Source organism: Perognathus longimembris, chromosome 14 (genome assembly GCF_023159225.1).
Source record: "Perognathus longimembris pacificus isolate PPM17 chromosome 14, ASM2315922v1, whole genome shotgun sequence".
NCBI classification, from domain to species: Eukaryota; Metazoa; Chordata; class Mammalia; order Rodentia; family Heteromyidae; genus Perognathus; species Perognathus longimembris.
The window spans coordinates 30,733,496-30,753,513 of NC_063174.1; the positions used below are offsets into that span (position 1 = coordinate 30,733,496).

General features: G+C 40.4%; 1 protein-coding gene across 2 annotated transcripts in view; it reads left to right on the plus strand.

Annotated features, from left to right (window-relative positions):
• The window catches only part of Prkch (protein kinase C eta), a 235,609-nt gene that overhangs the window by 103,825 nt on the left and 111,766 nt on the right, over positions 1-20,018 (plus strand). For both annotated transcript variants that reach the window (XM_048362542.1, XM_048362543.1), the window contains exons 3-6: positions 11,519-11,669; positions 13,442-13,476; positions 16,309-16,397; positions 19,580-19,709. In XM_048362542.1, the coding sequence (XP_048218499.1) occupies positions 11,519-11,669; positions 13,442-13,476; positions 16,309-16,397; positions 19,580-19,709 (405 nt within the window). The remainder of the gene's footprint in view (positions 1-11,518; positions 11,670-13,441; positions 13,477-16,308; positions 16,398-19,579; positions 19,710-20,018) is intronic.

Here is a 20,018-nt window from a genome sequence, read left to right on the forward strand (position 1 = left end):
TGAAAAGGACTCCTACACTTGTGAGAAAGAGAGACATGTAGGCCAGAATGAGTACAGGGAGCTGAAGGCCTGTTTCCCCAGAACAGCTGTGTCCCTAGTAAGGGTCCAGTGTGTCACCTAGGAGCAGCTGCTCAGATAGAATCCTTCTTCTCAAGGGCAGACAGCCCACTGAACCCTGATAAGTGCTTTTCACTTAGATGGTATGTGCCTATACTCGTTTTTGATCTTTGTGATTAAAGATGGATTTGGAATTTTAAAGAAAACAACCTAGGATCTGTGTAATGGCAAAATGCCCACTTCTAAACCAAGAGATGCCATCAGCCCCTGGCAAAGGCTTGTAGACCCTCAGGGAATTCAGATGGTGCATCCTATGGACTGTGCCTCACTGTGTATTGATGCTAGGCATTGTGAATAGGAAGGAAGAAGAGTCCGTGTAAAAGGGATTATTTTAAAACTTGGGAATGCAAACATTTAGCTGTATTATATTACTTAGCTATAAATGGTACAAAAGCTTAGCCCAAGCACAAGATTCTATAGTTGCTATATAATTGTGATTTTAGGAACACAGCAGATGATGGAGGGGTGACATTGATCAAGATGCATTTCTCTCATGATATGACTTCTGGAATTGAAACCCCTTTGCACAACTGCTTCACAAACAGTAAATGTTAAAAAACCCCATGAGTATAGATTTTATGCCTTTCCTTTGAAATAGATAGAGTTAACACTACAGTCTGTCTGCAGCCTTCTTTATTACCTTTAACCTGGGCCCAGTCTTGGGCTGAGAGTTCATTTGTACATTTTATGGAATTACCAGTAGAGGCACAGCTTCTTCTAGGAAAAACAGTTGCTAAGTCCTCCCCAAACAGTTATATAAGAAAGTCAAAATTCAAATGAAAGATAACTCAATTATAAGAGCAAAATATTCAGACAGACATGTTTCTTAAAAGAAGAAATATAAATGACCAATAAGCACTAGGGCAATGCAAATTAGGGCAATGCAATAAGATACTCCCATCGTGGCTAAAAGACTAACCAGGAGACATTTTCAGACAGTAGAACACTAGAATTTTTCATATCATTTGTGAGAGTGAAAAAATGGTACAACCACAGTGGGGATCATGGGCTAGAGGTTGCTGATAGTAGTGAACATACTTCTGCTCTATGACCTTTAAACCTAAGAGAAATGAAAGCAGACCTTGGATGGGTAGATGCTGACCAATGGACTAAAAGAATAGAGTGTCTTTGAGCTTGACATTTAGAGTATTTTTTTTTTTTATGTTTTGGTCTGGGACTGGAACTTGGTACCTGATGCTTTTGCTCATTGGCTAGCACTCTACCAATGTAGCTATCAGTACCAGGAGTGTTTTCTTTAGCATCCAGAGTGGATATTCAGAGATGAGAATGGGATCCTATCCTATCTTTCAGTTCTGCCCTGAATGACATTTACACACTGAAAAAACCTTGTTTGTTTATTTTAAAGCCATGCAATTCAGTATATAGAAATATATTGTGTTCCTATTGGAACAGACCTTTCATCGTTATATGGTCACATCTATTCATTGGCAGAAATACTGTGTCTTTTACAGTACGTTTCATCTGGCATGCATTTGGCTGCCCTGCATTTCTTTCAGCTAGTGTTTGTCTAGCATCTCCTTTCATCTTTTACTTTCTACTTTTTCTACCTGTGTTATAGGTTTGTGTCTCATATCAAGGAGTTAGACTTCCTTATATAAAAGTTGTTGGTTCTCTACTTCTTTTGGTTGGGAAAACATCAACTTACAAAGTGGTTTTATTTGGAATGTGAACCTTTTTCCTCTTCTAGAGAGGAAAGGAAGGATCTTAGAATACTTCTAAATACATGTAGTTTCCTCCTGGCCTAGGTACAATTGTTTGATATTTTAGCTTTCTCTCTCTCTCTCTCCCTTTCTTTATTTATTTTTCTTTCTTTCTCTCTCTCTTTCCTTTTTTCTTCCTTCTTCCCTTTCCTTTCTTTCTTTCTCTCTCTCTTTCACTCTCTCTTTCTCTTTCTTTCTTTCTTCCTTCCTTCCTTCCTTCCTTTCTTTCTTTCCCTTCCTTCCTTCCTTCCGTCCTTTCTTTCTTCCTTTCTTCCTTTCTTTCTTCCTTCCTTTCTTTCTTCCTTCCTTTCTTCCTTCCTTTCTTCCTTTTTTTTTTGTGGGACTTGAACTCTGGGCCTGGGTGCTGTCCCTGAGCTCTTCAGCTCAAAGCTAATGCTCTACCACTTGAGCCACAGCACCACTTCTGGTTTTCTGGTGGTTAATTGGAAATATGAGTTTCACAGACTTTCCTGCATGGACTGACTTTGAACTGCAATTCTCAAATCTCAGCCTTCTAAATAGCTAGGATGAGCCACTGGTGCCTAGCTGTATTTTAGACTTTTAACAAGTGTTTTATTTGGAAGCCTTTGTAGACATTATTACTAGTATATTCTATCACTGTTTATGTTTCCCTACATGTTTATAATTTTTATGGGGAGGAACACAGCCACCTGGATCAGAAATGTTTATAATTTTTAAACTCACCATTTTCTTGTATGGTTGAGATGTTTTTGAATTATTGTCCTCCTTTTTGAAGCACATTCTTGAAGTTTATTTAGTGAAGGTGTTTGTGGTGAATGATCACATTTTAAGTAGTTGTACAAAGGAGTTCTCATCCAACAAAGCAGTTTAGGAATACAATGCATCTTGATCAACTCCTGGCCTCAGAAGCAATTTGTGAATTGAAAGACAAGCTAGAGTCTAGAGGTTTGTTTCTTCTCATTTTTCAGTGAGAATCTTTGTAATTTGTTGAGCTGTAGTATTTAGACTATTTACTAGGTTACTAAAGCCTGAATATTCAGAGCCAGTCACACCCAGCCTGTGTCAGGTTTTGAATGAGTCTATGCACTGAGCAATCAGCCCCATGAAGGAGGCAGCATAGCTTTTGTTCTAGCAATGGGGCAATTTGGAAAGTAGGCAATGGCCTCCCCATTCCTGATTCCCTGTAAGGTTTTTGTAAAGTCATCAACCCAGTACATGAAAGCTTAGAGAAGACCTTAGAAATCTACCAGTGGAAAAAGGAAAAAGGGGGTGGGGTGGAATAAGCCAAACTGAAGGGCAGGATTCTTTTAGTTCTCAGCAGGAAACACATGTTTATCTGGAAAAGATTTTGGTTGGACAGGTTGTTTGTATAAGGATCCTTTTTTTTTTTTTTTCCTTTCTGAGGAAGGAAGACCAACTTGGCCTTGGAAGCTGGTGTAGGGGTGGAGGGTAGAGCAAGTAGGCCCTTAGTTTCAAGTAAAAGAGAAAAACAGATTTCCAACTGAAAGACTCTATTTTCACAGGAGGATCTGCTCCTACTATGTGGTTACTTGGAACAGAAACAGTCACTTAAGATATTTTGAAAAGACATGGAAAGATGTTTTGGGTAAAAAGTAGTTGTCAACCACATACAGTATTGACAACGTAAGATTATATGCCTATATAGTGTATGTGTTTGATATGTTCAACAAGGTATTCCATGATGATTTATACAGTCAGGTTTAAGATGATTTCAACAAGAAACTTTTTAGCAAGAAGCTGGCATTTCACACTTGTCGTCTTAGCTGTTTTAGAAGATCAGTTTGAGGTCAGTCCAGACAGAAAACTTTGTGAGATTCCTTCTCAGCTGAAAGGTGGTATAGTAGCACATGCCTGCTATCCTGATTATGATGGGAAGCCTAAACTTGGTGGATTGCAGCCCAGGCAGGAAATAAGACCCTAGCGCAACAATTAAAAAAAAAAAAACCATAACAGGCTGGGAGCATGGCTCAGTGGTAGAGCACTGACATAAGTGAGACTAAGTCCCTAAGTTTAACACCCTTCCCCACCCCTGCCAAGAATTTTTTTTCATATTCCATTATAATGTTCTGTGTTGTTCATGTTTTCCATACATGTGTATACATACATATATATATGTGAACATACACATATCTATATTGACATATATATATATGAGAGAGAGTAACAATAGAGCAAAAGGGATTTAAAAATTTGTCCTGGGGACTATGGCCTATGAATGGGCTATTTTTTTACCCAAATTTAGTAATGAAGGATCTAAGAAAAATTTTCTATAAGAAATTTCTTATAGAAAATTTTTCTTAGATTTAAAAAAAATGTCTAATTGAAAAAAATACACAATATACATATACCTTCTTTTAAAAAAGATAAAATAAGACAGATAATAGAAGAACTAGGCAGAAGATTCAAACAATTCTCAGAAAGAAAAAGAAAAGTATATGTACAAAAAGTTTGTTACCTATATTAGTAATAAGAAATTCCACCTCAAAAAAAGAAAAATGTCTAGATAGTTCAAAAAGTGTTTATACATTTTTAAGCATATAAACCCAATATACTTAATCTAACTTAAGCTTGGGGGTGGCAGTATTTTTCAGATTGGAGGGACAGAGAGAGTAATGATGATAATATACCCCTAAGTGACCCACCTAAATGTGATAGAGCACTTTTCCTCCTCTGGTGTTGATTCACCAAGGAAGTGTGTGTGTGTGTGTGTGTGTGTGTGTGTTTGAGTGTGCGTGCGCGCAAGCATGCACACATACATGCATGCCAGTCCAGGGGCTTGAAGTCAGGGCTTGGTTGCTGTCCATTAGTTGTCCATCCTCTTTTGTGCAACAAGAAGAAGTGCAGAAGGCAAGGGGATGATGAAAGGCAGGCAGGAGGCTAGGATGCTCTTCTCCTACCAGTGTGATGAGAAGTTTCCCCATGGCTCCTGATGCAACTTCAGTGCCATTTCATAGGGTCACATAACTATCTGGTCACCTTTGCTAGCACAGGAGGCTGGACTGCTGGGGAAGAAATTATGTGTTGGGAAGTTGAGTCCTCAACAGAATCAATCTAGCAACAAATATCTTCTTATTTTTTGCTGATGATAGCCTTCATCTGTGCACAAGATGGTGGGTACTTGTCATTTGAGCTTCCTCAGAGAGAGCCAGATCCTTGGGAAACACCTGGGAATGGCTCCTATAGAGCCAGGACTCTCAATATTGAATCTAATCACTCCATCTGAATTTGAAAATCGCTGTGAGTCATGTAGTCAAACTCTTTTATTAAAAAAAAAAAAAGGGAAAACAGGTATTACATGGTGCCATTTGGAGCTTTTGCCGAGATTTTAAAATACCATATGCTTTGGTGCTACCTTGGCCTCTAGCACTAGCAGTAGGCCCTGGTGTCTGGTTTCCCCACATTATCCTTCTTCTCTTCAAACTCCTGCTAGTCTCTGCCTTTCTGAAGTCTTCCCTAATTCACCAGAGGGCTAGATATGCATCTCCTGTGCTGCCCTGTTCACTCAGTACCCACCAACTGCTCCCACATGCAGGTGGCATGGACTTGCTTGTTGTAGAGTCCTTGAAGCTTTGCACTGGGTTGATGCAGGTCCTTAGTTTTCCTGTGTAGATCTTTATTGACTCGCACAGGGATTACCTATGCTGATATATTTTCTGCATCATTCTTCATGCAAAGGCTCTGGGATCAACTGGTAGCTTCATCAGAATGATGGTTGATGCTAAGCAGAACCTTCGTATTACATTAGCCTGTTGTCTTTCAGAGACTTACTTTGCAAGCAGAAATAAATATGATATTTTCTGGCTCTTTCTTGACTAATAACTTTTGGTTAACTCTCGAAAGGTTTCCTGCTTTTTTTCCCATGGCCTTACTTTACCATGTTTAACAAATAACAAAGCAACTATCTCAGGAAGAAGAAAATGAGATACTTGATAGTGTTTCTCAGTAGTTCAACAGTAGTAATCAGGGCCTGGCGTCCTCATGCCTATCAGTGGCAGTTTGACCTCACTTGCCTTTCCTGTTAGTTTGTTTCCAGAATTTAAAAAAAAAATCACTTTCCAGGGATTATAGGAGACCCAAAGTTAATGAGGGACACGGTCAGCATCCTATGGCATAGCTCGTGTTCTCTAGGATAAAAGCAAGAATGGAAGAGTCTGAGGTTCGTTCTGGCACCAGCTGGCTACATTTTACCTGATTAGGAGTTGATTTCCTAGATGTTCTTTCCTCTCTCACACACAACTGAATTAGACCTTCTTTGTATTTCTACAGCCCTGTGCTAATGATGTAAGATAGTGTGTATGCGTGCACACACGCATGCATACACACATACCTTGTTACTGGGGCTTACACTCAAGGCCTAGGTGCTGTCTTTTAGCTTTTTACTCAAAGGTGGGGCTCTACCGCTTGAACCACACCTGGTAGTAGGGCACCAGTGGTTCATGCCTTTAATCTTAGCTACTCAGGAGACTGAGATATAAGGATCGTGGTTCAAAGCCAGCCCAGGCAGGAATGTCTATGAGACATTATCTCCAATGATCCACCAGAAAACTGGAAGTGGTGCTGTGGCTCTAAGTGGGAAAGCATTAGCCTTGGGCTGAAGAGCTCAGGGACACTGCCCAGGCCCAGAGTTCAAGTCCCACCACAGAAAAGATACAAAAATTAAGAACTCAGATCCATGCAGCACTTCCAATTCAGAATGTTCCACAAAGTACTTGCAAATACATATTTCTGCTGCTGTAATATGAAACCTTAAATTCAGGTAGGTAGAACAAAAGACTGGTGGATAACATTTTGGAGGGAAAGCTAGCTCCATCCTGGCTGAGGGTTGGCTGAGTGGCATTCCTTCCCTGCACATCCTCAGGTGACCAGCTCCAGTTTCAGTCCAGCATCACCTTTGGTGAGTGAAGTCTTACCCTGTGGTGGTTTGGTGGCTCCTGATCACATGCACATTCTAAAGTTGTCAAAACAAGTATGTGATGACAGCCAGGGATTGTGAAGTAGAACTTGACCTAAGGACAATTTTTATTACATTTGACATAGCTACTCTACACCCTGTGGGTAGGATGCCTGGTCAAAACCAACTCGCAGAGACCCAGCAGGGCTCCGGAGCTCTGGAGACTGGAAGGTGAATTTCCCTGTTGGGCACCAAGCCAGCTTCCTATTTACTTAGGGGGTGGGGGGCTGGGCACCTCAGGAGCCAAGCAGCAGAAGTTGTGAATCAAGTGTTGGCTGCAGAGCATGTTAGGGTTGCCTAACGTGTCCAGCTGAAATGAAAGCTCAAAGATTTCACAAAGCCCCTGTGGTATAAGGCACAATAGGATTAAACAGTCTGCTATAGTGTGTGTGTGTGTGTGTGTGTGTGTGTGATGTGTAGTATGTGTTCAAATATTTTTTAAATTCCCACATTTGTGCAAGCATGGTCACGAATGAGTACAGTTATCTATCTTTAAATTTTTAGTTTTTTAATTGTCATTATCAAGGTGATGTACAGAGGATTTATAGTTATATAAGTCAGGTAATGAGTACATTTCTTTTTGGACAATTTCACCCCTTCCCTCACTTCTCCTAGTTTTTCCCTCCTGTCTCCACCCACAAATTGTATCATTTATTTTCATCATAGTGTTTAGTGAGTATCACTGCTGTATTTGTTCACCCTTTGTCCCTCCATTTCTGTGCCACGTAGTGTGTTCAGGCTGGCCTTGAACTCTACCAGTCCTCTTTACCTCAGCCTCCAAGTGTTGAAATTATAGGGGGGGGGGGTTCCACCAGGTATATTTCCTTTTCAAACAGAGGCACATACTCAAAAGAATGCAGGGAAGAGTGAGGTTCAGTTGGAGTCCATGCCCATGTGTGAGGCCTGTGGGCAGTGCCTGGGACACAAGTCAAAGAGACAAGGTCTCTGGGGCCGTGGAGTAAGGGAAAAGGTTAGGGTGCACTTTGGGAACAGGCGAGCACATTTCACCTAGTTAAGGGTCAAGGAAGATGTGGGAGGAGGAAGTGGGGAGAGGGAGGAGATGGAGGGGGGTCTGTCACACTTAGGATCTGAAGAAGATAGGATAAAAGGTCTAATTGAGAGGGGAAAGGGGACAAATAATATTACATAGCTAAAAGGCAGGAGCTGAGGTGTAAGAGGAACAGCCTGAGGAGATTCGACCAGTACAACTTCCTAAGTTCTCCTGGTTAGAAGGAATCAACTGAAAATTCTTAGGTCTTGCTACTGCTCTTGCAATAGCTACTGGGGGTGGGGGAGAGAGGACAAGATTCACTGTATGAAATATTAACAGTCTCAAAGAGTTGACCTTTTAACTATTGTTGGTGGAATTAGAGGATTAAATAAGTGAGCGCTTTGTAATTAGACCCCTAGGAAGACTGTAATTTGCATGCACACATGCTAAGTGTTTAGTAATTCAGTGCAGGTCTTGTTTCAGTCAGTACTGAGTGAGCACCGGGGTGCCAGCCTGGTGATCACATAGGGTAGATCACATACTGCCGTCATCTGCCAGCCAAGGAACATGAAACCCTGTTCACTTTGGCCATACTAAATGAAGTCTAGAAGTATGGCAGAGGAAGGCACTGCAGAATGTAACTTCTGTTCTTCTGGGACCTTGGCTCAGAATGGTAGGGGAACCTGTCAGGAATTTTGATCATGGCACCATGCTCATCGGGCTGAGGATAGATATATTTTGTCTTCTTGAAACAGAATGGAAACCCAGGAATAAAAATGATTAGGTGGTTTGCCAAAGATTGTGCAAGGTGAGACAGGCACAATTGAAACTGTTGGTTCTTTAGCCACATTCATTTTTAGTTATTTCTGCATTTTGTTCTTTGATTTCTAGTGTAGATGTTACTTTTTTCTCATACTTTGGCATGTATTCATTATACAAAATAGTGGGTTTTATTCTGATGTTTTTCATACAAGCTGCTTTGATCATATTTATCCCTTATTATACACACTCATCCTCCCTCCCACTGGTCTCCCCATTCCCAAATAGTATCCCCTTTTATTTTTCACTCCTTTTCACTATTACATCTCTTTTTAGGTTTTTTCTGTGCTATTCCTGGGGCTTGAACTCAGAGCCTGGGCACTGTCTTTGAGTTCCTTTTTGCTTATAGTTAGCACTCTACCACTTGAGTCACTTCCAGCTTTCCTTTAGTATTTGATTGGAGATAAGAGTTTCATGGACGTTCCTGCCTGGACTGGCTTTACCAGATCTCAGCCTACTGAGTAGCTAGGATTACAGATGAGCTGCTGGTGCCCACCTTATGCCTTTTTTCTTTTTTTGTCTCTCTCTCCCTCTTCCTCTCCCTCTGTTTTCCTTCCCCCACCCCCTTCCCCTTCCTTCACCTCTCTCAATCCTCCTTTCTCTCCCTCTTCCTTTACATTGCCTGGGCAGGCCTGCAACTCCTGTGCTCAAGCAATCTTTTCTCAACCTCCCAAGTACTTGGGACTTTAGATGTGCTGCTATGCCTAGCGGCCCCTCCTTTTTATTTCTAAAGGAACTGTAGCAGTTGATATCAAGGTAGCATGAACATTCCTGTTTACATTCTTCAGGCTGATTGCTGAATGAAAGGAAACGAACACTTAAAACGTGAACAGGTATTGTCCAATTGCTTTCTAAGAGAATTATTCTTGAAGCAGTAACAGCATTTGCTGCAGTGAAGCTTGTTTTATGCTGAGCCCGGAGAATGTGTTACTTCCTTAACAGTACCTGGGGAACCCTAGGAGGACAGCGCCACCTGTAGATAGCAACAAGCTAGGACAACTCAGCCCCAGGGGCTAGGTTATCCTCTTTCCAGCCATTGTCGAAATGGATGTGGTTATTTTAAGATTTGTTCCTTTGAGACGTAGAATATGATTCAGCTGCTGAATCTTAATTGTCCACCCTGGATAGGGTTGGACATTTTGACACGTTTAATGGGGATTTGCGTTTATATTTTTGTAAATGGCTTTCTTCACATCCTCAACCCCACTGTTAACTGGATTGCTCACCATTCTTTTTTCTCTCTCTCTCTCTCTCTCTCGCTCATTTATACATGGTACAAATAGTAGCTCTCTTCCTTATATGGAAGATCTTTATTCACTTTAACTTATTTCTAGTAACCCTTTTTGTGCTATTTGCCAAAACAAAACTTCCTTAAACTTCATATCTGTGAATCTTTTTATGGCATAGATTTTTGTTCTCCTTTTCCCATCCTAGGTATATAATGTATGTAATATATTTTTCTATATTTTATTTCTTAACATATATTTGAAATTATTTTAGATTTCTTTTGTGCCCATACTGGGGCTTGAACTCAGGATCTCTCCTTCTTGCTTTAGCTTTTCTTGCTGAAAGCTGGCACTCTACCACTTAAACCACAGCTCCACTCCTGGCATTTTGCTGGTTAATTTGAGATAAGAGTTTGGGGATTTGTCTGCCTGGGATGGCTTTGAACCTCAGTCTCTAGATTTTAGCTCCTTGAATAGCTAGGATTATAGGCATGAACCACTAGTGCAAGTCTTATTTTAGAAACTCAAATTCACAGCCAGATAGAGAAATAACTTCTGGAATTCTTTTACACAGGATGGTTATAGTTAATAATATTGTATCATATGATTCAAAATAGCTAGAAGCGAGGATTCTTAACAGTCTCATCACAAATGATAAATGTTTGAAATGATGGATAATCTAAATATCCCAAATCAATGAGTTTACAATGTGTATACAGTGTACCCCATAAAGTTGTACAGTTACCATATGTCAAAAAATTAAGGAAAAGCAATCTTCTATTTCTTCAACCTTCTAAATTTATTAGAAAATTGTTCTTGCAGGATTCTTTAAATTTGCTGTGTATCACTGATTTATTTGAAAATGTTAGTGAAGAAGTAAGCTTTCTTTGATTTATCCCAAGTTTCTGCACATATTGAGGAAAAGTTGTATAACAAGATGGAAGATAAAATTTACCATCTTCAGTTAGTGCACAGCTTTCAGAGTCTTCAGATTGGGAGCCAGTTCTTTGAAACAAGATGTTGTTAGAGTTTGGCAGCCATTCTAGGGTACTCCACTAGTCCAGGTTAACCAAGGGCTCAGTTCCCCCCCCCCACTCCCCACAGCTTATAAAGAAGTTATTAGACATGAAGGGGTAAGATGACTAGAAATTGAGACATTTAGAAGGGCAAGGAGCCCATGTTGATGTCACATGCTGGAACATGGGACCTCTGGGAAACTCATGGTGTGTGCATTGTTAGCCCAAAGTGGCCAGCTGTAACCTGGTAATGAATAGCATCTTAGAAATCAAAGAGGTCTACCCTTGAAAAGTAAGAGTCAAGCTAGGTGCTGGTGGCTCATGCCTATAATTCCAGCTACTCAGGAGACTGAAGGCTCAAAACCTGGGCCAAAGTCTGTAAAACTCTCATCTCCCAATTCACCAGCCAAAAGCCAGAAGTAGAGCTATAGCTCAAGTGATGGAACACCAGCCATGAATGGAAAAAGCTGAGCAAGAATGTGAGTTCCTGAATTTAAACCCCACCCCAGTACTGCCCAAAAAGAAAAAGGAAGAGTTCTTTCAGGTCATTTCCTGAGCAAACATAATTGTTTCCCAAGACATTTTGAATTGAGTATGTGGGCTGTCAGACTTTCTTAATAGTGTGTCTAGATTCATTACATATTTTTCTTCTTTTCCTTTTTTTCAATACCTAGCCACTCTTCAGAGAGACCGAATCTTCAAACATTTTACCAGGAAGCGCCAAAGGGCTATGCGAAGGCGAGTCCACCAGATCAATGGGCACAAGTTTATGGCCACATACTTGAGGCAGCCTACCTACTGTTCTCACTGCAGAGAGTTTATCTGGTAAGAGACTCCCCTCCACCACTTCCCCCACAACTCCCCACCTCCCGGCCTCTTTCTATTAGAGCTTCCTATGGCTACGTGGGGTTTCAGAATAAAACATGATTATTAAAATTTATTTTAGGATCTGATCTAACATGGTGAGCCAGTGATTGTAATCCATAATGCCCAAAATAATGAATTAATACAGACCCAAGTTTTAGATTATTATTTTATTTTTGCCAGTCCTAAGGCTTAAACTCAGGGCCTGGCTTCTTTTTGCTCAAGGCTAGCACTCTACCACTTGAGCCACAGCACCACTTCTGGCCTTTTCTGTTTATGTGGTGCCGAGGAATCAAACCCAGAGCTTCATGCATGCTAGGCAAGCACTCTACCCCTAAGCCACATTCCCAGCCCCTATTATTTCTTTTTCTAATCATTTTGGTAAAAGTGTTGATGAATCATGGACTGGTTAAAAACCCATAATTCATAGGAGCTATAGTCAACCAAGAAAGAAATAATAAATTAGACCAGATGTGCTGTTTGTATCTGTGACCCCAGCTTATGTGAGAGGTATCAGTAGATAGAACATAGTCTAAAACTGGCCTTGGGCAAGAATGTGAGACCCTATGAGGCAACGGTGATTTATGCCTGCAATCCTAGCCTAGCTACTTGAGAGGCAGAGATTGTTAAGGTTAGGGTTTTGAGGCCAATTTAGGTAGAAAAAAGTTCAGGAGACCTCTTCTCAGTGAAAAGTCGGGTACTGTGGCATAGGCATATACCTTTATCCTAACTCCCAAGAAGCCTACCATAGATCATGCCCAGGTGCTTTCCTGGGCATAAATCAAGACCCTATCTCAAATGTTTATTTGTTTTGTTTTTGTTGTCAGTCCTGGGGCGTGGACTCAGGGCCTGAGCACTGTCCCTGGCTTCTTTTTGCTCAAGGCTAGCACTCTACCTCTTGAGTCACAGTGCCACTTCCGGCTTTTTTTTATATATGTGGTGCTGGGGAACCCAGGGGTTCATGTATACGAGGCGAGCACTTTACCACTAGGCCATATTCCCAGCCCCCCTATCTCAAATGTAATGAGCGAAAATCATGGTTGAAGGTATAGCTTATGGTAAGAGTGCCTGCCTTATGCAAGAAAGCAAAGTGCAAAGTAGTCTTCTACTACATAGTATGTAGTGCAAGGTAGTAATAGCCTTTATGTGATCCCATACTGTAATTAGGTATGCTATATACTTGATTGGGAAACTGTAGATGAGTTGAGAAGTTTTAGGGATTCTAGGAGAAATAAAATACATAAAGCAGAATGAAGCAATCAGTGGTAACTCTATAGCACAAAATAAATTTAAACAATAATTATCTTTAATTAATGGCAGCATTAGGCACATTTACTATTTGTGGAAAGAGAATAATCACACTCTTATTCATATAACTGTCTCTCACATACACACTCATCTTACAATTGTGTGTTTCACAAGTGACCAGAGAGCAAATTATTATTATTTTATTATTTTTATTATTGCCAATCCTGGGGCTTGAACTCAGGGCCTGAGCACTGTCCCTGGCTTCTTTTTTTTTTTTTTATCAAGGCTAGCACTCTACCACTTGAGCCACAGCCACCACTTTTGGCTTTTTCTATCTATGTGGAGCTGAGGAATTGAACCCAGAGCTTCATGCATGCAAGGCAAGCACTCTACCACTAAGCTATATTCCCAGCCCCTGAATATTTTTTTTAAGGATTGTAATTATATTTGACTGATGGTATTTTTTTTCTCTATTTCCTGAACAGGGGAGTATTTGGGAAGCAAGGTTATCAATGCCAAGGTAAGAAAACATGTTCACATCCCTGTTTAATCTGGTTCTTATATTAAAAATAATTGTACCAAAAGAAAACAGGATGCATTTTGTTAATATGGTAATACATAAATATCTGTAATTCAGAAGAGACATCCATATGGTTATAACTCGAGTTTTAGTTACATCTTAGCTATATTTTAGATAGTATAGAATGAATGATTATTTCTAAAATCAAGCTACCCAGAAAAGTTTTATTGGTTGAAGTTTGTCTTTGCAAAAACATGAAAACTACTAAAAAGAAATACATAAAGAAGCTAAAATTGTGCTTATCACATTGATATGTTGGGACACCTGAGAAATACTGACAATGAGGCCTTCACATTGCCTGCTTACAGCAAAGGAGCCAATTTCCAAATTGCTTTTCTGTTGTAAAAGCAAATTGGGCAGATATTTCAGACAATGGTGGCATCTGAACAAGAAAAATTATCAGAGAAGGAGAGTTATTGTGTAAAAACAGAGCCAATACTCCCAAAAGACAAAACAATGTGCCAGGCACCGGTGGCTCACACTTGTAATACTAGCTATTTAGGAGGCTAAGATGTGAGGATCACTGTTCAAAGTGAGCCTGGGCAGGATGTTCATAAGACTCTTATATCCAGTGAACTACCAAAATGCCGGGAATAGAGCTGTGGCTGAAATGGTAGGGCACTAGCATTGAGAAAAAGCTCAAGGACAGTGCCCAGGCCCTGAGTTCAAGCTTTAGTTGAAGGTGTGGCTCATTGTAAGAGTGCCTGCTTTATGCAAGAAAACTAAGTGCCCAGCAGCACAAAAAACTATATATATATATATCAATGCTTAACATGTATGTACCTAACAATAGGTATCAAAATACAGAAGACAAAAACTGACAGAAATAAACAAGTCTATAATTATAGCATTGAAGACTTAAATATGTTATTAGACTCTGCTGGCAGAAAATCTGTAGATATGATTATCTTACATACTACTATAATGGATCAAACTGACACTTACAGAATACATTATCCAACAACACCTGATTACATGTTCTTCTTAAGCTTACAAGAAATGTTTACTAGGGCCTATGTTCTGAGACGTAAAACTACCTTAACAAATATAAAAAATAAAAACTCATAAAAAAAGCATATTATCAGGCTGCAGTGGAATTACACGTGGAATGAATAACAGAACGATAGTTGAAAAACATTTCAGTATTTCAAGACTAAACAACACATTTAATTAACACACAAGTCAAAACTCAAGAGAACATAAAAAGAAGCTTCAGAAAATGATACCTTGAATCAAATGTTAAGGAAATATAATTTATCAGAATGCATGCAAGGGGCTGGGAATGTGGCTTAATAATAGAGTGTTTGCCTAACATGCATGAAGCCCTGGGTTTGATTCCTCAGTGCCATATACACAGAAAAAGCCAGAAGTAGCACTGTGGCTCAAGTGGTAGAATGCTAGCCTTGAGCAAAAGAAACTTAGGGACAGTGCCCAGGTCCTGGGTTCAAGCCCCAGGACTGGCAAAAAAAAACAAACCCAAAAACCCAAAACAAAAAGAAAATGCATGCAATACATGGCAATAGTACACAGATGAAAATTTATAGCATTAAATGCATGTATTACAAGAGAAGAAATATTAAAATTAGTCATCTAAATTTCTATCTTAGGAAACTAGAGGAGAATTTAAACGTCTTGCAAACAAAAGAAAAAATAAAATTAGAACAGAAATCAGTATAATTAAAACAAAAACAATAGAAAAAACCCACAAAGCCTGTTATTTCTTGAAAAAGATCGATAAAATTGGTAAGTTTGTAGCCAGAATAACCAGGAAACATAAGATCTTTCTTTGTGAACAGTGGATTCACAACAGTGCCCTGGGCTCATTCAATGTGATTATCCTAAGAGCTCAATATGAAGAAAAGTAGATTTATGTTAGGATGCAGGGCTGTTGGCTGACATGTCAACTTGTCTTTTTGTACTTAATCCTAAAACCTTCTACATGTCTTAAGAGATCTTTCCATGATAAACATTTTCACACTGCTTCACTGCATGGGTTCTTCCTTAAAGGACAGCTTGACTCCATCTGTAAAATGAGAGAAAAAATATTGCTTTAAAACAATAGTTCTCAGTATTCAGACAATCGATTTAAGCCATCCAGCAAACATTTATTGTGTCTCTGTTCTGCACAAGACATCATGTTCTTTGTGTGGAAGGTTTGAAGTGAGGAGGGCAGGGCAGGGCTGTGGGAGATGAGTGGAGGAGGAGAGTGTCAGTCTACCCAGAAGGGAGAGGGAGTTTTTAGTTGCAGCTTGTCATTAAGATAAAGTAACTAAGCAAGGAATATCTTAGAACTAGGGAAAGCATGCATAGTGCTTAGTAAAGTCTGAAGACTTGTTTTAGGAAGATCAACTCATTTTTCTTGGTGCAAATAGGTTCCATAGAAGAAAGATGACAGGAGGCTTGGGGTGGTCTCTGGAGGGCCTGAGAGCTGGCTGAGAAATTTGAGTGCTCTTCATAGGCAACGTGATGCCACTGAACATGTTCAGTCATAGGACAGAAGTGACCAGATTTCCACTGTGGAACAAATTCTCTGCGGGATGGAATAAAGTCAGGGAGAAAGGAAATCAGCCGAGGACCGGATGACTTGCAGCTTGAACACTCGCTAAGGTCTTTCTTAGGGTGGAAACAAAGGAAGTAGTAGGAAGGCTGGTAGTGCTGGCTGCCAGCACAGCCAAGTGAAGTCACTTGGGAAGGCACAGCCTTCTAGACTGCTGCTACTGGCTGGACGCTGCACCTTTGATAAATGTGTAATTGCTGGATTTAATTTCCTAGTGTGCACCTGCGTCGTCCATAAACGCTGCCATCATCTAATTGTTACAGCCTGCACTTGCCAAAACAACATTAACAAAGTGGATTCAAAGGTAAGAGGATGCTCATTTGCTGATTAAGCACCTGCTCTGTGCATGCTTGCTCTCTCTCTCTCTCTCATATATATATGTATATATATATATTCTGTCACTCTCTCTCTGTCTCTCTCTCTTTCTCTCTCTTTTCCTCTCACCTTTTTTCTCTCTCCCTCCCACCTCTCTCCTTTTTTTCCTTTTTGGTGTGCTTGGTACTGATAGTTCAACTCCGGGTCTTGACACTGTTCCTTAGCTTTGTCACTCAAGGCTAGCACTTTACCACTTGAGCCACAGTTCCCTTTCTGGCCTTTTTGCTGGTAAATTGAAGAAAACAATCTCACATACTTTCCTGCCCATACTGGCTTCGAACTGTGATTCTTACATCTCAGCTTCATGAGTAGCTGGAATTATAGATATAAGCCACCATTGTCCCATTGCTCCTTTTTTTTTTTTAAATGCATTCCAGCATTTTATTTCTGGTTGTTTTTTTTTTTTTTGAAACGTAGCATGCAGGCGCTGCATTGTGAGAATCCCTTCAGTAGTCAGCTGGACATTCGCTCTATGGATCAATTCTACTAATGTGGAGAGAGCGCCAAGGAGTAAAGGAGATCTGCGCTTGGCATTACCCAGCCTATAATGCAATGCCAAATCTAGCCTTTATTAGAAACTATCTCTATGAACTCAGGCCAGGCCTGTAACCTCTTTCTCTGTGCCTCACCCAAACACAGCATTGTGCAGATTTGTGGAACAAGTTAGTTATCAGGAAGTTACATTTCCAAAAGTAGAGGTCATTGATCAACTCTAGCCTCCTAAGTAATTTCAGGGAAAAATGTTTATCTGTGTGTAAAAGCTCGAAGTTCATTCTTTCATTTGGCTCCAATAGGCACACATTTTAAATCCTGCAGGGAGAAAGCTGGGGGGTAGTGCTGATGTTTAGAAGCTTTGTAGATGCTTCCAGATCTGAATCTGGAACTAGGTGGTTGCAGGAGTACATATACAGGATTGCTGAAGAGGAAAGAGAGAGAGAGAGAGGGAGGGAGGGAGAGAGAGAGACAGATAGACAGACAGACAGAGACAGAGACAGAGAGACACAGAGAGATAGAGAGACAGAGACTAAATACTGAGACTGAGACCAAGACCGAGACCACAGCTTTCTTGGGAAAGAGGCCAAAAGAGAGACTTTTGTGCCAGTACTGTGGCATGAACTTAGGGCCTCATGACCTTGCTTCGCTATTTTGCTCAAGGCTGGCACTCCTGACCACCTGAGCCACACCTTCATGTCTGGCCTTTTGCTGGTTAATTGGAGATAAGAGTCTTGTGGGCTTTTGCCTGGGTTGGCTTTGGACTGTGATACCTAGGTCTCAGCCTCCTGAGAGGCTAGGATGATAGGCATGAGCCACCAGCACTGGCCCAGAAAAGTGTTTAGATGAGTAATAATTGCCCTACTCCATACTGATGGCTCTCTTGCTGCTGCTGCTTCAAATTATGAGGCAGAACACATAACATAAACACTACTCCCAACTATTTGCAGGAAACAGTATGGGAGATTTGTACTCGGACTGTCAGAATGCAAATGTCAGGCAAAGGCCAGAAGGGCAGACTTAGAATGGATGCTTTTACAAAATTTTGGAATGACTTCCTTCTATGAGTCCATTTCTTCTGACTACATTTTTTAGTTCCCCATAACATACTTTCTAGAACAATTTGTAGAGATTGTGTTTGTATATAATGTATAAAAGGCCCATTTAAAACCTGAAGTCTGAAGTTCCAGAAAATCAACATGGATGTGAAGAGAAACTCCTATGGCCTGGATAGAAAAGATAAGTTGAAAATCTTAGTTTCCATTTCTCTCTCCAAATATGCACCCCACATTTCTGCATGTCCTGTTCACTAGAAAATTGCTAAGAAAAGACTGGGATTGTAGCTCTGTGGTGGAGGACTTGTCTAGATATGCAAAGCTCTGAGTTTAATCCCAGCACTGCAAAAAGAAGGAAATGAAAAAGGAAATCTTCTATCTCACTGTGAGAATGGCAGTCATCAAGTAAAGAACACATACATGCTGGATAGGGGTTAGGAGGGAAGGAACTTTATACACTGTTAGTGGGATGATAAATTAGTCCTGACAGTATAGAAATCACTATGGAGTTTCCTCAAAGACTAAAAATAAAACTACTATATGATCCTGCTAACTACTCTTGGCATAAATGGAAAGGAAGCAAAGTCAGCATACAGGGCTTGGGTGTAGCTCTGTAGCAAAGTGCTTGCCCAGCATCTAGCAAGTATAACATGCTGGGTTTAATTCCTGATACCAAAAAAGAAAAGACAAAAAATATAGTTAAACAACAATAGCAACAAGAAAAATTCAGTGTATAATGGATATCCCTAAACACACGTTTATAGTAGCACTATTCATGATTGCCAAGTCATGGAATCAGCCTAGAAGTCTCTCCACAGATGAGTGTATAAAAGTGGTGTGTATACACACACACACACACACACACACACACACACAATGGAGTTTTGCTCATCCATAAAGAACAGAATTATGACATTCATGAGAAAATTGATGGAACTGGAGACCACTGTGTTAAAGCCAGACTCAGACAAATATTTCAAATTTTCTCTTATGTATAAAATCTAGATTTAAAAAATAATAAGAACAAGAAAATAGAAATGGGATCATATGGGAATAGGAAAAGGACCAGCTTGAGGGGAAGGGAGGGATAAGAAAGGCAATAGGCATGGGGCATCACACCTGTAATCCTAGCTACTCAGGAAGCTGGGATCTGAGAATGGCACTGAGAGAGTCCTTGAGACTTTTACCTCCAATTAACCACCTGAAAGTTGGAAGTGGAGCCATGGATCAAAGTGGTAGAGTACTAGCCTTGAGCTAAAGAAGCTCAAGAACAGCACCTAGGCTCTGAGTTCAAGCCCCAGGACTGGCAAAAAAAAATAAAAGAGAGTAAAACCAAAGTACATTCATGAAAATATTATGATGAAACGCACAGAAAAAAGGTAAAGGAAAGAAAAAGTAACAAGGAAAATAAGTGTCCTAAGTAATTAACCAGAGAAGAGAACAATAAAATAACACCCAACTCAGGTGTCAGAGGAACACTTTGCACTTGGTGGGCTCCAATTACGGGTTTTACAGCAGATATTAATATGAAATCCTAGTGCTTGTCATCTTTTTCCTCCCCTAGATTGCTGAACAGAGGTTCGGAATCAACATCCCACACAAGTTCAACATCCACAACTACAAAGTGCCAACGTTTTGCGATCACTGCGGCTCCCTGCTTTGGGGGATAATGCGACAAGGACTTCAGTGTAAAAGTGAGACACTGGGCTGGGAATGTGGCTTAGTGGTAGAGTGCTTGCCTAGCATACATGAAGCCCTGGATTCGATTCCTCAGTACCACATAAACAGAAAAGGTCGAAGTTCATGTGGTAGAGTGCTAGTCTGGAGCAAAAGAAGCTCAAGGACAGCACCCAGTCCCCTGAGTGCTAGCCCCAGGGCTGGTGGAAGAAAAAAGGAAAGAAAAGAAAAAAGTGAGACACTGACATTCTGGGGTCCCACTGTGTCACAGTGTCTGAATTTTACAGGCTTAGGATTGTACCTGGGGCTGATAGTCTTAGATATAT